Genomic DNA, 16449 nt, shown 5'->3' with positions numbered 1-16449 from the left:
CTTGCCCCGCGCTGGGACAAAGATTCGCGTGCGGCGTTCCTTGGCGCGGCTCCCCAGCCCGGAGGAATGCGCGCCCGCTCCCAGCGGCCTCGCCATGTGCTGCCCACCCCCCGGGCCGCTCCCGAGGCATCGTTTCCCATTATCCCTTCTTTGGTTTTCCGTGTGTTCGAAGTTTGGCGGCGGGGCGCAAGCCCGGCCCCGCGCACTGGGTGTGAGCCGTGCGGGCCGGGGAGGGGCACGGAGCCGCCGCCCGCTCGCTCCGGGCCCGGTGCCGCTGCCGGTGCGGCGGCGGCGGCAGGGCCGGGCGCGCTGCAGGGCTGCCCGGCCGCGGGGCCGCCATGCCCGCCAAGTCCAAGTACAACCTGGTGGACGACCGGCACGACCTGCGCATCCCCCTGCACAACGAGGACGCCTTCCAGCACGGCATCTGCTTCGAGGCCAAGGTGGGCGGCGGGCGCGGCGGAGCCGCGGGGGTCGCTGCACCCCGGCGCTCCGGGATGCCCGGTTTTCCAGCTCTCTTTTGGCATAGCTATGGAGGTTTTCTGCTTTCCCCGGAGCCCTTCCCCTTGGCGTTGTCTGGTCTCCCCTAAACTCAGCTGCGGAGTCGGGCGAGGCTTCCCGCCTGTACGGTAGGGATGCCCAGGCTGGTGGGATGGGTCAGGCTGGAGTGGGGTCACCGTGCTGCTTCACCCGGCATCCCTCCCTGGCCCTGCATCCCGCCAGGGCTCCGCGTGGTGTTGCTCGGGGACGCTGGCCCCCGCAGCGGGCTCGGTGTGCCCCTCACCAGGCAGGGAGGAGCAGAGCGCTCGGGCTGTGCTCTGCGGCTCCAGCGCCGCTGGGATGGGGCACGGCCGGCTGGGGCTACAGGGACCCTGGACCCCGGTGCTCCTCTGCTGCGAGCAGCCGCATGAACCGTGTGCCACTTGCGGTGCAGGCGGTCAGGGACACGCACCCGAAATAAACGCTTGCTATTTCTCTTTACGCATATAAACCGTCCTTGCTAGTGGATTTGGCATGGAGCGCTCTTGGCTTTTTATCTTTTCTTTTCCGTTGGGACTTTTCATTCTCTCGCTCCACGTCGGCTGTGGCTTCCCGCGGGCTGGCGCTTGCCATCTCGCAGCAGGCTGGCAAAAGCCAAGCTACCGAGCAAGGCATGCTGGCCAGCAGGAAACTGGGAAGCCGCTGGCCAGGAGATTTGGAAAGGGGAAACAAGATGCTGCCCCGTTTTTTTCTTTTCTTGGGGAGTACGAGTGTCATGCTGTCAGAGGTACTCAAGCGAGGTTGACCCGGGAGAAGAGCCTGGTGTAAAACCGTTTTGAGCGGCAGGAAGGCAGGCGGCTGTCACACACTGTTGTCTTCGGAGAACATGGGCTGTCACGGGAAGAAAATTTGGTATCTAATTGTGTGCGATGCCCTCGGGGCAAAGGCTGGGGCTCGTAGGAGGGTGTCAAAGTGCTACTTTCCACCTTTTCTCGGGGCGGGAGGGTTCCTCTGCAGAGGCCATCACCTGCCCCTTGGCAGGCACAGTGCTGCCGGGAGCAAAACAGTTGTTTATGGAGCAAACTTAAACCTGCCTTGCTACTGTTTCCTGGAAAAGGCTGTTCAAGCTCAACTTTGCAGCCTTTTGCTCCTTTGCTGTTTTACTGCCAGCACCTGCTCACCCCCCACCTGCGGGAAGCTGCAAAGCATCTCACCTTCTAAATCCTGTGTGCCTCTTCCATGCCAGCTCTGGGTGACCCGGCTTGGACGCTGGGCGGTGGGAGAGGGCATCAGCAGCCCCTGGGTATGCTCGTGGCTCATCTCTGCTCCACGCTGCTGCTCTGGCTGCATTAATGCAGTGCTGCATATTAGCCTTTGTTAGCTCCTCTTTCTCTTATTTGGTATCCGGTGGCACGCGCTAATGCCAAGCACAATCCGTACGAAACCCAGCTTCCGAATTCCTGGGTTTCTCCAGCAGCCCTTGATGCCAGATACAGAATGCAGATGGCTGAGGCAATTACTCTATCCTTTTATTAGATTGCTCAAGATTAATTAAATGCTTACATTCCTTTACTTCCTTTTATCCCTAAGAATCCCAAGCGCTTACACCCGCACAGCTCTTCTTGCAGCCAGGCACCCAGCACGAGTCACAAAAATGTGGAACTCTGATTTAGAGCAGAACTTTGGGGGAAGATTAAACCAGAAAAATGCTCATCTGGGGTGTCGAGACTTGAGTGGCTGTCTCCTCAAATCCTCCTGGATTAGCTGATAGTGCAGGCAGCAGGGATCCCGGTGTTACAGCACTGGACCAGTGCTCTTTGCTCCAGCAGCCTGAGATTCCTGATGAGCTTGCTTGGGGCTCACTGCAGGGGGGTAGTGTGGCCCTGAGGCAGTGTGTTCTGATTTATTGCTTTAATTTTTAATTGTATTTTTACACTCGGACCTGCTGCTGTCTTTAAGTGGCACATGTGGTGGGTGTAGTGCATGTTTTGGTCCATCTCTAGCAGCAGGCATCAGTGCTGTTGTCCCCCGTGTCCCTGTCCTGAGGGAGTCTTGGCATCCCGGGTGACTGGGCGGCCACAGGCAGTGAGAATTTGAACCTTTGTCAAGCAGAGGGTGATGGACTTGATGTGAGGCGAGCGGTGCTGTCACTTGAGCTGTGATGCCAGCGGGAGGCTTGTGCCTCTTGTCCCCACTGGAGCTGCTTGCAGCCCTATGTGCTGGCACAGGGTCGCCGAGTCAGAGCAAAGTGTCCCCTAAGGATTATGTAAATCCATTTTCTGGAGATAAATCCAAGAGACGCAAAATCCCACTCCATCTTCTTAAGAACAGTAATGCATTTCACACTTTTGGATCTGTTTTCATTGGCCAGTTCTCTTGGCACCAAACCCTGCTGTATCCCAGAGATGCCTTGGTCAGGCTGCAGGGAACCAGAGGAGCTGGCTCCAAGGGGAGGCAGGATGTTTGTTTTCTTCTGTGTCTTGCAGTCTGAATTGTTGATTAAAATCAAAAGCCTGGTCTCTTGGGTTAGCTGGAACATTTGGATGAAAGAACTGGGAGCTGCAGCATAGTGCAGGGGAATGGACAGAAACTCCCACTTGTGCAGTGGTTTTCTGGTTAAATAAACGGGAATGTAGAGAGGAGACACCTCCTGTTCTCCTCCACCTCCATGAGAAGGAGAGGGATGGGAGCTTACTCCTTATCTTCCCAAAGCCCTGGTGCTGCAGGACAAAACCCAAGGGCCACCTTGTGTAACACCAGCAATTCTGTGTATTCAGAAGTTGTGACTCAGGCTACCCCAAGGCTTCCAGAGAGCAGCAGGCAGAGGGAATGGAGTGGGGCAGAGGAGCCTGGCACTGCCTTGTCTGTTGGAGTGCTGGGTGCTGCTGGGTTTGCCCAGGGAAGTTGTTACTGTCCCTCTCCTGGGAGCTGGTGCTGGGCTGGGCTTTCCTCCTGCCTCAGAGGTCTTGTGGTCCAGAGCCAGGTCCCACCTACTGAATGCCCATTATTTGGAAACAGCTGTTACTCCTTCAGCCCCATTAACCCCTTCGCAGTGCCGTGATGTACATGGTTTCCAAAGAAGGGGCAGGTGGGTGTAAGGACCCTCTGCTGCTCCCCCGTGTGCAGGCATGGGGTGATGTGGGTGCCCAAACACATCTCAATCCTTGGTGGACCCAGTGCCTGTGGTCTGGGACTGCCATGTGCCTGGGCATCCTTCTGTTCCTGATACCAGACCTGCTCACAGGTAAAGGTGGGACTGGAGGTTCAGGAGGGTTGCTGTTCTTCTGTGAAGCAAGTGTGGTTCTTGTTTTTGGCTGGTGGGATGGTTTTTCTTCCCTTAAGTGGTCTTGGCAACCAGGCATTTTCTCTCATTTTTGTCAGTGCTTTTCTCTGCTTCCGTGCGTGGGAAACCGAAGTTGAACTGAGCATCTGCTGCTGTCTATGTTTGGAGATGGGACACGGAGGAGACTTGAGTCTGATCCGTTATGTCCCTTCCTCTGAACCTCTCCAGCCCACCTGCCTGCCACCTTCCAGGGGCTGCGGGCACTGGCAGGCACTGCCAGTTGCTCCAAAGCAAAATCCTTTATCAGGAAAACAATTATAGCCTCAGGTGAGCACGAAGCAGGGAGTACATGTGTGTTTCCACTCTTGTGTATATTTTTATGAACGTAGGGGCTGCAAATAACAGCATGGGAAGTGAACTGAATTGCAGGCAGCCCTGATCGAGGTGTTCAGCTCTCCTCCACTGCTTTAGGCTGCCTTCCCAGCAAAGGTCCCTTTCCTGGAGGGCTGGGAACCAGGAGACAGGTTGTGTGATGCTCTGCACCAGTCTGGCTGGCTGGGAGAGAGTTGGCAGCTCTGTCTGGGGGCTGTTTGTACTGGCAGCTCTGGTGTGCTCTGTCGGGGCTGCTCAGCCCAGAGCAAAGCTGCAGTGAGCCTGAGCCCAGGATTGCTCGCCCCGGGCTATAAATAACCTTCCCAATTCTACAAAGGTTCTCGTCTGAAACAGTGGCATATTTCTGCCATACTTGTTAAGTCGGTTCATGGGCTGCTTAGTGGAGCTCTTAGCAAAGAAAACTCCGTCTGGCTGGGGCAGAGCCGTGTGTGCCCAGGCTGTGTGCCCGGGCTGTGGGCTCTGCAGATGCCCAGAGGGCCCGCGGGAGCAGCAGCGGGGGTGGGATGCTGCCAGCCCTGCTTTCTGCAGCGCTCTGGGCTTGCACAGCCCCGGTGTGGCTGGGTGCAGGTGCAGGAAGCTCAGGCCCAGTGTGGGGGTGATGGAAACACGGCGAGTGGACAGTCCTGCTTCACTGCCCTGGAAAACTTCATCCCTCAGCACCTGCTGGGTCTGGGCCCTGCTGGCCCTGCTGCACTCTCACCTGCAGCACAGGTGTCTTCCCTTTTCAGGTGAGCCCTGTTTTGGCTGGTGCATGTGCTGTGTGTCCTGGAGCCCCCAGAGCTCTGTTTTCCTGGCACTTGAGCCCTGGGGCAGCTCCTAAGCAGGGCAAGTGCTGCTGGGACCAGCAGACTCATAGGCACAAAACTGAGTGAAATCCACCTGAAACCACCCAAAACTGAATGAAAACAACCCAAAGTGGAGTGAAACTGACCCAAAACCGAGTGAAATCCACCCTAAACTGACTGAAACCCACCCAAAATTGAGTGAGACCACCTAAAACTGACTGTCCCTGAGGGCTGTGCCTGCCTGCTGCGAGTCCCTGCTGTGTCCGTGCCCAGTGTCCAGCTGCATGGCTCTGACACATTGCCTCAGGCTACCTGGCTGCCGAGGCTGGATGTGTTGTCCTGGGGGTGCAGAGCCCTGCTCAGGGAGGAACAGGGCAAGGCTGAGGTGCCCAGCTTGGCAGAGCACCCATCTGCTGGACTCAGAATAGAAGCCAGGGCCTTTTTCCATTAAAGTTGGCTGGCATCATGAATTTTCCATCCCTTTTGGCCTCTGAGCCTGCACCACCACAGTGTGAGTAAACTTCCCCCTTTGCACCCAGCAGGGCAGGGTGTTCCTGAGGTGCAGGGCAGAGTGTGCCAGCCTTGGCTCCCTTGGCTCCCTGGGCTGAGGCCACGCCTGGGCAGCTGGAGAGCAGGAACAGTGGGACCGCCAAAGTCCTGGGAATGGGTTTCTGCCTGCTTTCCCTGACAGCAGCAGCCTGAGGAGAAACCCTTATCACACAGACTGCAGGCAGACTGGGTGTTCCCCGGGTACTGGAGAAATGAGGTTTCAGAATGGTGCCCGAGCACTTTGTCCCTCACTTTGTGGCACAGCCACATGTGGCAGGGTCAATGTCCCAGTACCTGGTGCAGCCTCACACCAGCCTGGGGCCCCTTGTGCCCTGCATCTGGTGCCTGGGGTAGCCCCTCCCTAACCCGGGGCAGGGCTCTGCTGGCCCTGCAGGCAGCCTGAGGCTGGTGCCAGCGTGCCCCCCACCCTGCTGCCTGCCTGCAGCTCCTGTAGAGAAGCAGTGGCTCCTCACCTGTGGCGGGGTCTCTGGCTCAGGGTGGCTCTGGAAGCTGGAAACTGGCAGGCAGCCAGTGCAGGCTCCCCTGTGAGCTGGGGATGATTCAGCCCTGACCTTTGCACGCCGTATTGGGCTGCTGGAGCAGCAGGAAGGCGGCATCTCCTCCCCAGGAAGGCTTTGGCTGCCCACCTCTGCCTGCCGCCGATCTCATCAACACCCCTTCCAAGGTGTCCCCCGGCAGTGATGCGATTGGCCTTCAGTTTTCCAAAAATATCTGCCACCTGCTGTCACAGAAAAAGCAGCTTCTCAAGAAAATTCATTTCTGACAGAGCAGAAAACGAGCAGTATTCAACAGCCTCGAGGAAAAATGAGAAACTGAGTGACTTGTGCAAACAGTGCTTTGGCAAAGTGTTCCCCTTTGTTTTCTGTTTAAAAAGCAAATTTATTTTTTTCCCTGGCATTTCCCAGAACTGGGCAGATCTTTTGTGAGCCGTGGGCAGAGGGTGCAATGTGTAGGCTGTGTGCAGGGGCCCCTGCCCACGGAGAGCCTGTTTGCACGGGGAGGGGACAGCAAGCAGAGTCCCTGTGGCTGCTGAGGAGCCTGATGGGCGCTGCCACCTCCCTCGGTGCGGGGAGGGACTGCCCTTCTGGGGCCCTGGGAGGATGGATGGATCTGTCATGGGCATGAGGAGCAGCAGGGCGTATGAAGGACCAAAAGCACCCTACAAAAGAGGTGCTTAGTGCTGGCATCACAGCCGTGGGCAGCGCTGCCTTTGGCAGCGTGAGGGCTGCCTTTGTGGGGCTGCCTGTGGCACCAGGGACCCCCAGGGCTGCCCATTCATCCAGTGGGTGGCCTTTCTTCCCCTAATTGGGCTGGGGAGGAGGGGGCTGCCCAGGACAGCCCGTGGGGATTTGTGACCCCCGATCCCCCTTGGCTCTTGGGTGTGGGTAGGGGACTCAGTTCTGTCCCTCCATCCCTTGGCAGGGTGGTGGGGCTGTGGATCTGGAGGTGATTATTTGGAAAAGCCGCATCCTGCTTATGTACACATGTTCTCCCCCTTGGTTCACGGGGGCTTGGGGACGGCGAGTTCTTTCACTGGTTTATTTTCTTTGTCAGCTCTTTTGCACAGCTTTATTTTCTTCCCTTTTGTCTCGGGCACCTTCCTTTCTCCTTCCTGCCTCCCTTTGCCGTGGGGTCAGCTCGCCGGCATGGATGCTGGCCTGAGCCCCGGGAGCCAGGACAATGGTCCCTGCAGGGGCCAGGACCACCACTGCGTGCCTGGCACCTCGCTGGGGACAAAAATCTGTGCCTGGGAGTGCCCATGCTTGGGGTCTCTGAGCTCCTGCTGTGGCAGAGAGGGAGCTCAGTCTCAGGGGTGAGGTGAGTGGGAAGTATTGCACCGGGGAAGCTCTGGCTGCTTTGCTGATCCTTGTCTTTGCCTCACCTGCTTGTTCCCACACCTATTCCCATAATTGAAATTGGTGCTGTGAGTAGGAGGGCTGGAGGAGAGTGGAGCAGGAGCAGCCCTGGTGCCTGCAAATCACTGCTGAATATGGATGCTTCTTAGACCATCCCCCAGCTCACCTGGGAAGTTGTTTAGCTGAAGGACCAACCCCTGAGTCCACATTTTGGGGAATATTCACCACATCGTGAAGGGTTATTCTTCTGCAGTGCACTCGTCACATGTGATTTCTGCCCTGAAGGCAAAAATAATCTGGAGAGACTTTGTCCATCTGCTGAGTTGTGTGAAATGTGTAAAAAATACCTGCCTCCAGAGTGGAGGGAGAGTGGGGTGTTTTTAGAGCTGTGAGCATGGTCATTGTGAGCAGTGAGCCCACACTGGGGTGGATGTGCCATGGGCTCTGGTGGGAGCACCCACGGGCTGTGGGATACAGCAGGATGCTCTGGACACCAGGCTGGGGAGCAAAGGTGAATCCTGCAGGCTTTGTGACCCGTGCCCCTCAGTTTGGGGGCATGTGGACATGGGCTGGAGCACAGAAAGGACAGCATCAAGACATCCCTACTGCTGATGCTGTTTCTCAGGAGGCCAATGCAAAGAGGTGGTGCCTGGCCCAGGGTGGTGCCTGGTTGTGCTTGCAGGGCACCCCAGCCCTGCCGGGCTCGCACACTCGGTTGTGGCCATGAGGTTGTGCCGAGCAGCCAGGGAGCTTGGCATGGCTGCAGTTCCTGTGGCCAAGGGAGCCAGCTCTCCTGCCCTGCTGGCACTGCCTGCCCTGTCCTTGGCCGTGGCTGTGGTCTGCACCTGCCTGGGCAAGGAGAGCACAGGGGAAGGAAAGGGATTTCCAGGCAGTGACCTCATGCAGCTGGGAATAGCTGGAGGAAGATGGGCTTCCTCTGGCTGCAAAAGTCTGTGCCCTTCTCATATAGGATAAGAATCCTGCTTCCCCAGCTGGTCCCTGGCAGAAAAGTGATGTGGGAAGGCTTGGTGGGGAAGTACAACAGGAATGTTTGCCTGGCAGAGCAGGATGGAGAAAGGCTTCTTCCTTAGGTCCTGCATGGTGACTGCAGGTTCAGGGCTCCAGCTGCCTCTGCCCTCCTCAGCTCCTGCTTTTTCCTGATGGTTTCCAGGCCTTACCCCAGAAAAGGGGATGTACTGCCGTCTGAGGTGCCTCTCTCAGATGACCTGCCCCTTTGAAGGGGCGGCAGACTCTGTGCAGGGGAGGTGACAGGGCTCAGAGCTGTGTGCTCCCAGCAGGGCACTGAGGGGCTGGGTGGCCTGGGCTGTAATTCCTGGTTACATAAGGCTGCCCTGCACCGTGCAGCCTGCACGGCACGTGATGGACACGCCAGCTGTTTGGGGTTATTTTTATATCCTCTCTCTGCACATCTCCCCTCTGCAGCGACTGCCCTGTGCTGGTCACTGGACACTGCCTCTGTGTCCCCCCAGGCGGGAGCTGCGTGCCTGGGGATGGCCTGGCTGAGCTGCAGGGTTGGGTGCAGGGTTTTAGCAAGGAGGGCTCTCAGAAACACGGGGCTCCCTGAGCTTCTGTGCCAGAGAGCAGCTCACACACAAAGCCCAGGCGTGGTCATGCGTCCCCTGCACTGTGCCATCCCTCCTTAGAGGTGACAATCACAGTGCAGGGGAGCCGGAAGTCTCACAGCGATGCTGGGAGAGAAATAATCCCTTTCAGCAGCCTCTGCCTGAGTACTGGTTCAGATATTTAGGCACCCATGTCAGTGCTGCTGCTGGGAGCCAGCCACCTGGGCTTTCCTGGTGTCAGCAGAGGTTGTGGCCATGTTCCCAGGAACACGTAGCCCTGCTGGGTTTGGTGCCCGTGCTGTGCTGCCGAGGGTTACGTCAGCCCTCGTGTCGAGATGAAGCGTGGGAGCACAGAGGGCCAGTAAATAGGCTCAAAATGCTTTTCTTCTAACGACACGTTTTTAGTGCTCAGCATTGACTCTCCGTTGCTTGTCTGTTTTCTGATCCTTCTTCAGAATCTGCCCTCTTCCATTTTATTTTTAAAAAGGTTTTTGTTCTGCGTCTCTCCGTGCTGGGTCGCAGTGGCCCTGCCTTTGGTCCCCTTTGAATAGCAAAGCGGCTCCTTTATTCTGGAGGCTTGGCCTGGAGGCTCAGCATTCCTGCAAAAACAGCCACGGTTTGACAGGGCTGCAATTAAATAATGGAGGGCCTGTCACAGGACAGGTTGGTCCAGCTATTTTAGGGATATTCCAATATCCAGGTCTGTAATAGATGACTCACTGCAACCGAGGGGATATTTGCTTATACCTGTGTGCTTTGATCATGGCCTAGATGAGTGAGTCCCACTGGCCTGACGGCTGAAGTTATTTTATTGCTAGAAAAAGGGTTTTTGACTACTTGCAGTGATGTGGTGAGGGAACAGCTTCATGGCTGGAGGCGTGCAAGCATTCATGCGCAGCAGGCAAAATGCTGCTTGTTCCCCAGAAGTGACTCTGGGCTCCCTCTGTGGATACCAGTGAGGCCCTGGTGGCACCATGGGGTTTCCAGGGCTGTAGGAACTGGACTAATCTCCTTTCTTTCCTTGCAGTACATCGGGAGCCTGGATGTGCCACGGCCAAACAGCCGTGTGGAGATCGTGACGGCCATGCGGCGCATCAGGGTGAGTGTGGCCAGGCTGCTGCTTCCCCTTCCCATCCCGGGCCTGCCTTCTCCATCTGCACCTGCAGCTTTGTCTTGCATAAATTCTGTCCTTCAGTGTATTCATAACTCTGTTTTTCACCGTCCCTCTCTCCTCTGCCCTCTCCGTGTCACCTGGGCACGGCGCCTGCGGGCTGAGCGTGGCACAGAGTCCTGCTTGCAGCAGGGCTGTCCCTGTGGTACCCAGGCACCCCGTGTGCCATGGCTGCAGAACAGCAGCAGCAGGGCTGTGTGTGTGGTACCCGGGCACCCGTGTTCCCATGGCTGCAGAACGGCAGCAGCAGGGCTGTGTGTGTGGTACCCGGGCACCCGTGTTCCCATGGCTGCAGAACGGCAGCAGCAGGGCTGTGTGTGTGGTACCCGGGCACCCGTGTTCCCATGGCTGCAGAACGGCAGCAGCAGGGCTGTGTGTGTGGTACCCGGGCACCCGTGTTCCCATGGCTGCAGAACGGCAGCAGCAGGGCTGTGTGTGTGGTACCCGGGCACCCGTGTTCCCATGGCTGCAGAACGGCAGCAGCAGGGCTGTGTGTGTGGTACCCGGGCACCCGTGTTCCCATGGCTGCAGAACGGCAGCAGCAGGGCTGTGTGTGTGGTACCCGGGCACCCGTGTTCCCATGGCTGCAGAACGGCAGCAGCAGGGCTGTGTGTGTGGTACCCGGGCACCCGTGTTCCCATGGCTGCAGAACGGCAGCAGCAGGGCTGTGTGTGTGGTACCCGGGCACCCGTGTTCCCATGGCTGCAGAACGGCAGCAGCAGGGCTGTGTGTGTGGTACCCGGGCACCCGTGTTCCCATGGCTGCAGAACGGCAGCAGCAGGGCTGTGTGTGTGGTACCCGGGCACCCGTGTTCCCATGGCTGCAGAACGGCAGCAGCAGGGCTGTGTGTGTGGTACCCGGGCACCCGTGTTCCCATGGCTGCAGAACGGCAGCAGCAGGGCTGTGTGTGTGGTACCCGGGCACCCGTGTTCCCATGGCTGCAGAACGGCAGCAGCAGGGCTGTGTGTGTGGTACCCGGGCACCCGTGTTCCCATGGCTGCAGAACGGCAGCAGCAGGGCTGTGTGTGTGGTACCCGGGCACCCGTGTTCCCATGGCTGCAGAACGGCAGCAGCAGGGCTGTGTGTGTGGTACCCGGGCACCCGTGTTCCCATGGCTGCAGAACGGCAGCAGCAGGGCTGTGTGTGTGGTACCCGGGCACCCGTGTTCCCATGGCTGCAGAACGGCAGCAGCAGGGCTGTGTGTGTGGTACCCGGGCACCCGTGTTCCCATGGCTGCAGAACGGCAGCAGCAGGGCTGTGTGTGTGGTACCCGGGCACCCGTGTTCCCATGGCTGCAGAACGGCAGCAGCAGGGCTGTGTGTGTGGTACCCGGGCACCCGTGTTCCCATGGCTGCAGAACGGCAGCAGCAGGGCTGTGTGTGTGGTACCCGGGCACCCGTGTTCCCATGGCTGCAGAACGGCAGCAGCAGGGCTGTGTGTGTGGTACCCGGGCACCCGTGTTCCCATGGCTGCAGAACGGCAGCAGCAGGGCTGTGTGTGTGGTACCCGGGCACCCGTGTTCCCATGGCTGCAGAACGGCAGCAGCAGGGCTGTGTGTGTGGTACCCGGGCACCCCGTGTGCCAAGGCTGCAGCCAGGCAGCAGCAGGGCTCTGTGTGTGCTCACACTGCTGCATCCTGTGCTGCCAGGCAGGGATGGGCTGGAAGGTGGATGTAGGATGTGGCACCTGATAGTAACTAGTGTGCCCATGGTTTGGGAGCATTTCCTCATTCGTCAGACCCAATAACCAAGTAACAACAAGCCACTTGTGCAAGAGGTTCCTTAGGGTTTTACTGCTTGTGTAAGAGTTCCAGCAGTGTGAAAATTCAGGATATGGCAGCAGGTTAGTGCTAAATGTCAGTGAGCAAGGTGAAGGGAAGAGTAAGCTCTGGGGCTGGCCAGCAGTGAGCTTGTTTCAGGCTGAGTAGGTCAGGGGGTATGATCTGGTAATGAAGTCATCTTTGCAGCCAGGATATGGGACACCCTGGCTGTGTAATGCTTGGCCCATAACCAAGAGGGGAGCTTTTCTTCTGCTCCCCAGCCTCTGGCCAGCACAAGTGCAAGGTGTTCAGAGGGGGCTGGGAGGGGAGCAAACCATGCACCCCATAACTCACTGCCCCCAAGCTGGAAAAAGCAGGAGCTTGACTGTTCTTCAGCAGGGGACAGCCCTTGGGGCTGGGCTGGCCCTGGCTGTGGTGTCTGCAGGTGCAGGTGGTGTGGTCTGTCCTTGGGCCACAGCAAGGAGTGTGCCCTGTCCTCCAGAGATGGCTCTCTCCTGGGAATAACACCCTGAACTGGAAGGGCCTGGAGGCACTCGCAGGGACATTGGGTAAGGGATGAGCTGTCTTTCTGCTGGTCCCATGGGATCCCATAAGCACCAAAGCTGCTCCTGTCACTGAGCAGCTGCACCAGAGCTCCACTCCTCTCAGCCCTCTTGCTATAATCTCATTTTCTCTTTCACCAGAGGAAGAGAGGAGGATCATATCCTGAGATAAGGAGTATCATGTTCAAAGGACAGACATTCGAGGCTCTTCTGTTTCAGACTTTCAGGGTGTAAATAGTTTGTGGGCTTTCCTCAACAGCTTTCCTACCTGTTCTCCTGTCCTCTCCATGGGGGTTAATGTTGTGATTGGGACATGAGATGGGAAGGCCTTTATGGCATTAAGTTTGTTCACCCTGTGTCCAGACAGTTTGGGACAGAACAACTATTATGTCACCAAGAGCTCTCATAAACAGCAGTTTCCTTCATTGCCTTTCAAAATAAGACTTTTGAACAAATGCACTTCCACCCCCAAAATCACAGAACTCCACCTCACTGTGGAAGGACTGGCATAACTTTGAGGGTTTAAGTAAAGAGCATTTCCTCATTCCCTGGGGGAAAAATAAGAACACCAGAATGTCCGTGTTGATCAGTATAAATAAACTCAAGCACAGTCTAGAAAATTCATAGTTACAGCTCTGAGTGGCAGTGAAAGGACACAGAACAGGGTAAAAGAATGGTTTCTCATGCTGACTGATGTGTTTGAAGCATGTGCTCAGGCTTTCTTCACCTAGTGTAAGACAGGAGAGATGCAAGTCATGAAAGGCCATGACTTTGCAGATCAGATCTGCCAGAGAAACTTTGAATGTCTGTTTATTTGTCAGGGGGTGCTGTTTGTGAGCAGGATGCCAGGATGGTTGGTTTGATGGCTGTCTGCATGCAAAGCCCTCCCCTGGTGTGCTGTGCTTTGCCCTGGCTGTGTGCCTGGCAGCAGGAGGGACCACAGCATTGCTGAGGACATTTCTGGCAGGGCTGGGTGCTGGGGGCTCCTTTCAGCTTGGCTGAAGTAACGCATGTCCTCCTTACAGAGCACAGCCACCCTTATGCTTTAAGGCATAAAGTAATCCCATAATACTGGCATGGGGAAACCAGAGGAGGAAAAACGTTTATTTGGGCACAGAAAGCAACAGTGGGAGATCATCAAGTGCAAGCAGCAGCTCCTTTTATGTGCAGGGTGTGAAGCAGCTGCTGACCCTGAGGTTTGTGTGGTTTTTAATGCAGTCCCTGGTTTAGGGGCAAGGTGCTCAGTCTCAGTTTGTTCCATGTTAGTCATTGCTGATGAAGGTGGGGCAGACCCTCACCATCCCCTCTGCTGCCTCCACTCCCCTTTCTCAGTGCTACCTTTGCCATTGCTGCTCTCTGGGCTTTGCCTCTATTTACTGAGTGATTTGAAAAATGACCCTGCAAAGAAATGAGGATGCTGTCTGCCTGAGAGTGGAGATCCCAGTGGGGAGAATGCCCTGGAAGTCCCTGGTGACTGCCTGTGCTGGGCTGGGAGCAGGGAGAGGCTGGGGCAGGTGTGCCATCATCATCCCCTGTAGCACTGTAGCACTGCCTCCCTTCTGCTCCCCCACTCTGGTGAGTGCTGGCTTCCTGTTTAGATGGAGACCTGGCCCTTTGGGGGCACGGAGGACAGTGCATAGCTGACATTGCTGGGATGCCTGCCCCAGGCCCCGCTGCAGAGCCGAGCCATGGCTGTGGGCAGGACAGCTCCACCTGAGCAGGAGAGGGAGGTTGAGCCCAAGGCTGGTCCCTTTTGTGGGTCACGGGTCAGAGGAACTTTAAACAAGGGGTTGGTGTTGCAGGCCATCCCCACAGATGCCATCCCCTTCTCCCCATTGCTGAAGGGCTGGTGATGCCATGGCCATCCTCATGGTCGTGGCCAGAGGGAGTTTCTGTCCAGAAGCAGGAGAATGTGGAGAATTCCCGGGATTCTCACAGCCCGGGGTGAGGAGGGAAGGGAGGTGCTCAGCTGACTGTCTCTGCTTTTCCTTCCTGCATGGGCTGGGCTTGCTGGGAACACAGCCCTCTCTGCACTGCACCTTGATGTAAATCCCTGGCCCTGAAATGACTCGGTGGAATGGGACATGAGCCATGCTAAAGATGCACTTGGAGAGCAATTTTGTGAGCATCTGCTGCAGCTTTCCTCCAAACTCTACATGTCTCCTGCAGGCCACTGATGGCTACATACACAATAATTACAGTAGACAGGGCTTGTTTCCTGGGCAAGCAGGGGTGCTTCTCTTAGCACAACTGGCTCCTGTCTCCTGCTCATCCCAAACAGGGTGACCCAGTCCATGTTGCTTCATGCCCTGAACTGCTGGAGTAGGTTGGCTTTCCAAATGCTCCTTGGCTCCTCTGGATGCAAGATACAAGGAACTGATCTGTAAGTCCAGGAAGTCACCTGAGCATGCAAAAGCCCCAAACTAAGAGTGGTGTGTCTTCCCAACCATAAGGATTATGAGCTGTTGCAGATTTCAGTTGAAAGTACCTGAGCAGGTGGCAAGATATCTTTTTCTTTCCCCTCCCTTCCCAGTGAGCTCATGGGCCCTAAATGACAATGACAACTGTATATTTTTTGCGTTGTCATGATGTAAATTCATGCAAGTGATTTCGTTTCCATGCCCCTGGCATATCTCCAGGGCAGCCAGTGCTGCCTGGCTGGAGCTTGGTGCCCTGGTTCTAGAGAATTTGGAATCAGCCCTTTTGGATTGCTGAGTGCAGCTTTGATCCAGGTTTTCTTTGGAGCCAGAAAGGATGAAAGCCTATATAGGCACTTCTTAAAAGCTGTGGAAGTCTTCTGCAAGGCTGTTTCTGGGAAGTGTCCAGCTGAGTTTTGCAGACTCAAAACAGAGATGCGTTCCAAGCACTTGAAAACCTTGCTCCTCTACACCTCCTACTCTGCCAGGTACATCTGATTTTGTGGGACTTCTGCTGCTTTGCATAGCTGAGCTCAATTTTAGCAAATTGGCAGGATTGCTGAATTTCTACAAGCTTGTGTAAAGCAAGATTTCACATCCTCTGCAGGCCACAGGTGCAGTTGGACTGGTGTGAAAATTGATGTGTATGGCTAGTTAGTGGTGTAGAGCTCCTGGTGTAACTCTGAGCTCGTTTAATTAGAATATTTCTCAGCTATCCCTGCTCCTGCCATGGTGAGTTTTTAAAAGTGTGAGGCCATTTAGAGTGACGCCTTCCTTTTTTTTCTTCTTTTCTCTCCCTGTGCATGTGTCTCTTCTGTAAAATGGAGCAGGATTTGGGAGCAAGCTGGCCCTGCGTGTCTGGGGCAGCTCACCCCTGTCTGTCTGTGAGGACCAGCACAGTGGGGAGTGGGCTGGCCAGGAGATGCTCAGGTTTTGGCCACATGAAGAGCACAGCCTGCTTCGTGCCAAGTCATGGCACTTGGTGCAAGGTGAATTGTTGGCAAGCTAATGACTTGATGTGGTTATCCAAGATGAACAAGATTATGTTGTATTAGATCTGGGAGGAGCTGAAGGGATGTCTGTAATAATTCAGTTGCTCCCTTAGTTCTTTGACAGACACAATAAAGGGGTGAAGCCTTCTGGGCATGCTTGTATTTCTCCTGGCATCACCAGTGGCACTTAGTGTCATAATAAAATAATGGCTAGTCCGGTATTGCTACCAGCATGGCATGAAATGGGCCAGGATCTCATCCTGTGGATAGTATTTAATCAATAAACTGGCTAAATTAGTACCCAGATTGATTGGAGCAGCCTTTTGTCCAAGACTGCCCACGTTTCCAGGAGAGTTGGCCAAAGCATGGTGTCCCTGCTCTGTTGCCTGCCTTTGTGCCATGGCCAGGGCAGGGTGAGTGCTTTGCAGTGGGGCTGTGGGCTCCAGAGGAGCAGTGAGTCCTGTGAGTTACAATGCACACAGTGAAATGAGGAGTTCAGGGAGGTAAATTACCCTGGGCAGAAGACAGGCATCTGGCCTGCTGAAGAAGTGGAAGTGTGAGCTATTAATGCTGGAAAGCAAGGGCTGAGCCCTGGGG

General features: G+C 56.1%; 1 protein-coding gene across 5 annotated transcripts in view; it reads left to right on the top strand.

Moving 5' to 3' along the window:
* Positions 1-284: 284 nt before the first annotated feature.
* Positions 285-16449, top strand: part of LOC120497562 (nitric oxide synthase 1 adaptor protein) — a 44437-nt gene continuing 28272 nt past the window's right edge. For all 5 annotated transcript variants that reach the window (XM_039699222.1, XM_039699221.1, XM_039699220.1 and 2 more), the window contains exons 1-2: positions 285-443; positions 9978-10049. In XM_039699222.1, coding sequence (XP_039555156.1) covers positions 339-443; positions 9978-10049 — 177 coding nt within the window. In that variant the 5' untranslated portion in view covers positions 285-338. The remainder of the gene's footprint in view (positions 444-9977; positions 10050-16449) is intronic.

This window comes from Passer montanus, unplaced genomic scaffold (genome assembly GCF_014805655.1).
Source record: "Passer montanus isolate IOZ18808 unplaced genomic scaffold, ASM1480565v1 scaffold131, whole genome shotgun sequence".
NCBI classification, from domain to species: Eukaryota; Metazoa; Chordata; class Aves; order Passeriformes; family Passeridae; genus Passer; species Passer montanus.
This window is presented reverse-complemented; position numbering and strand designations above follow the sequence as displayed.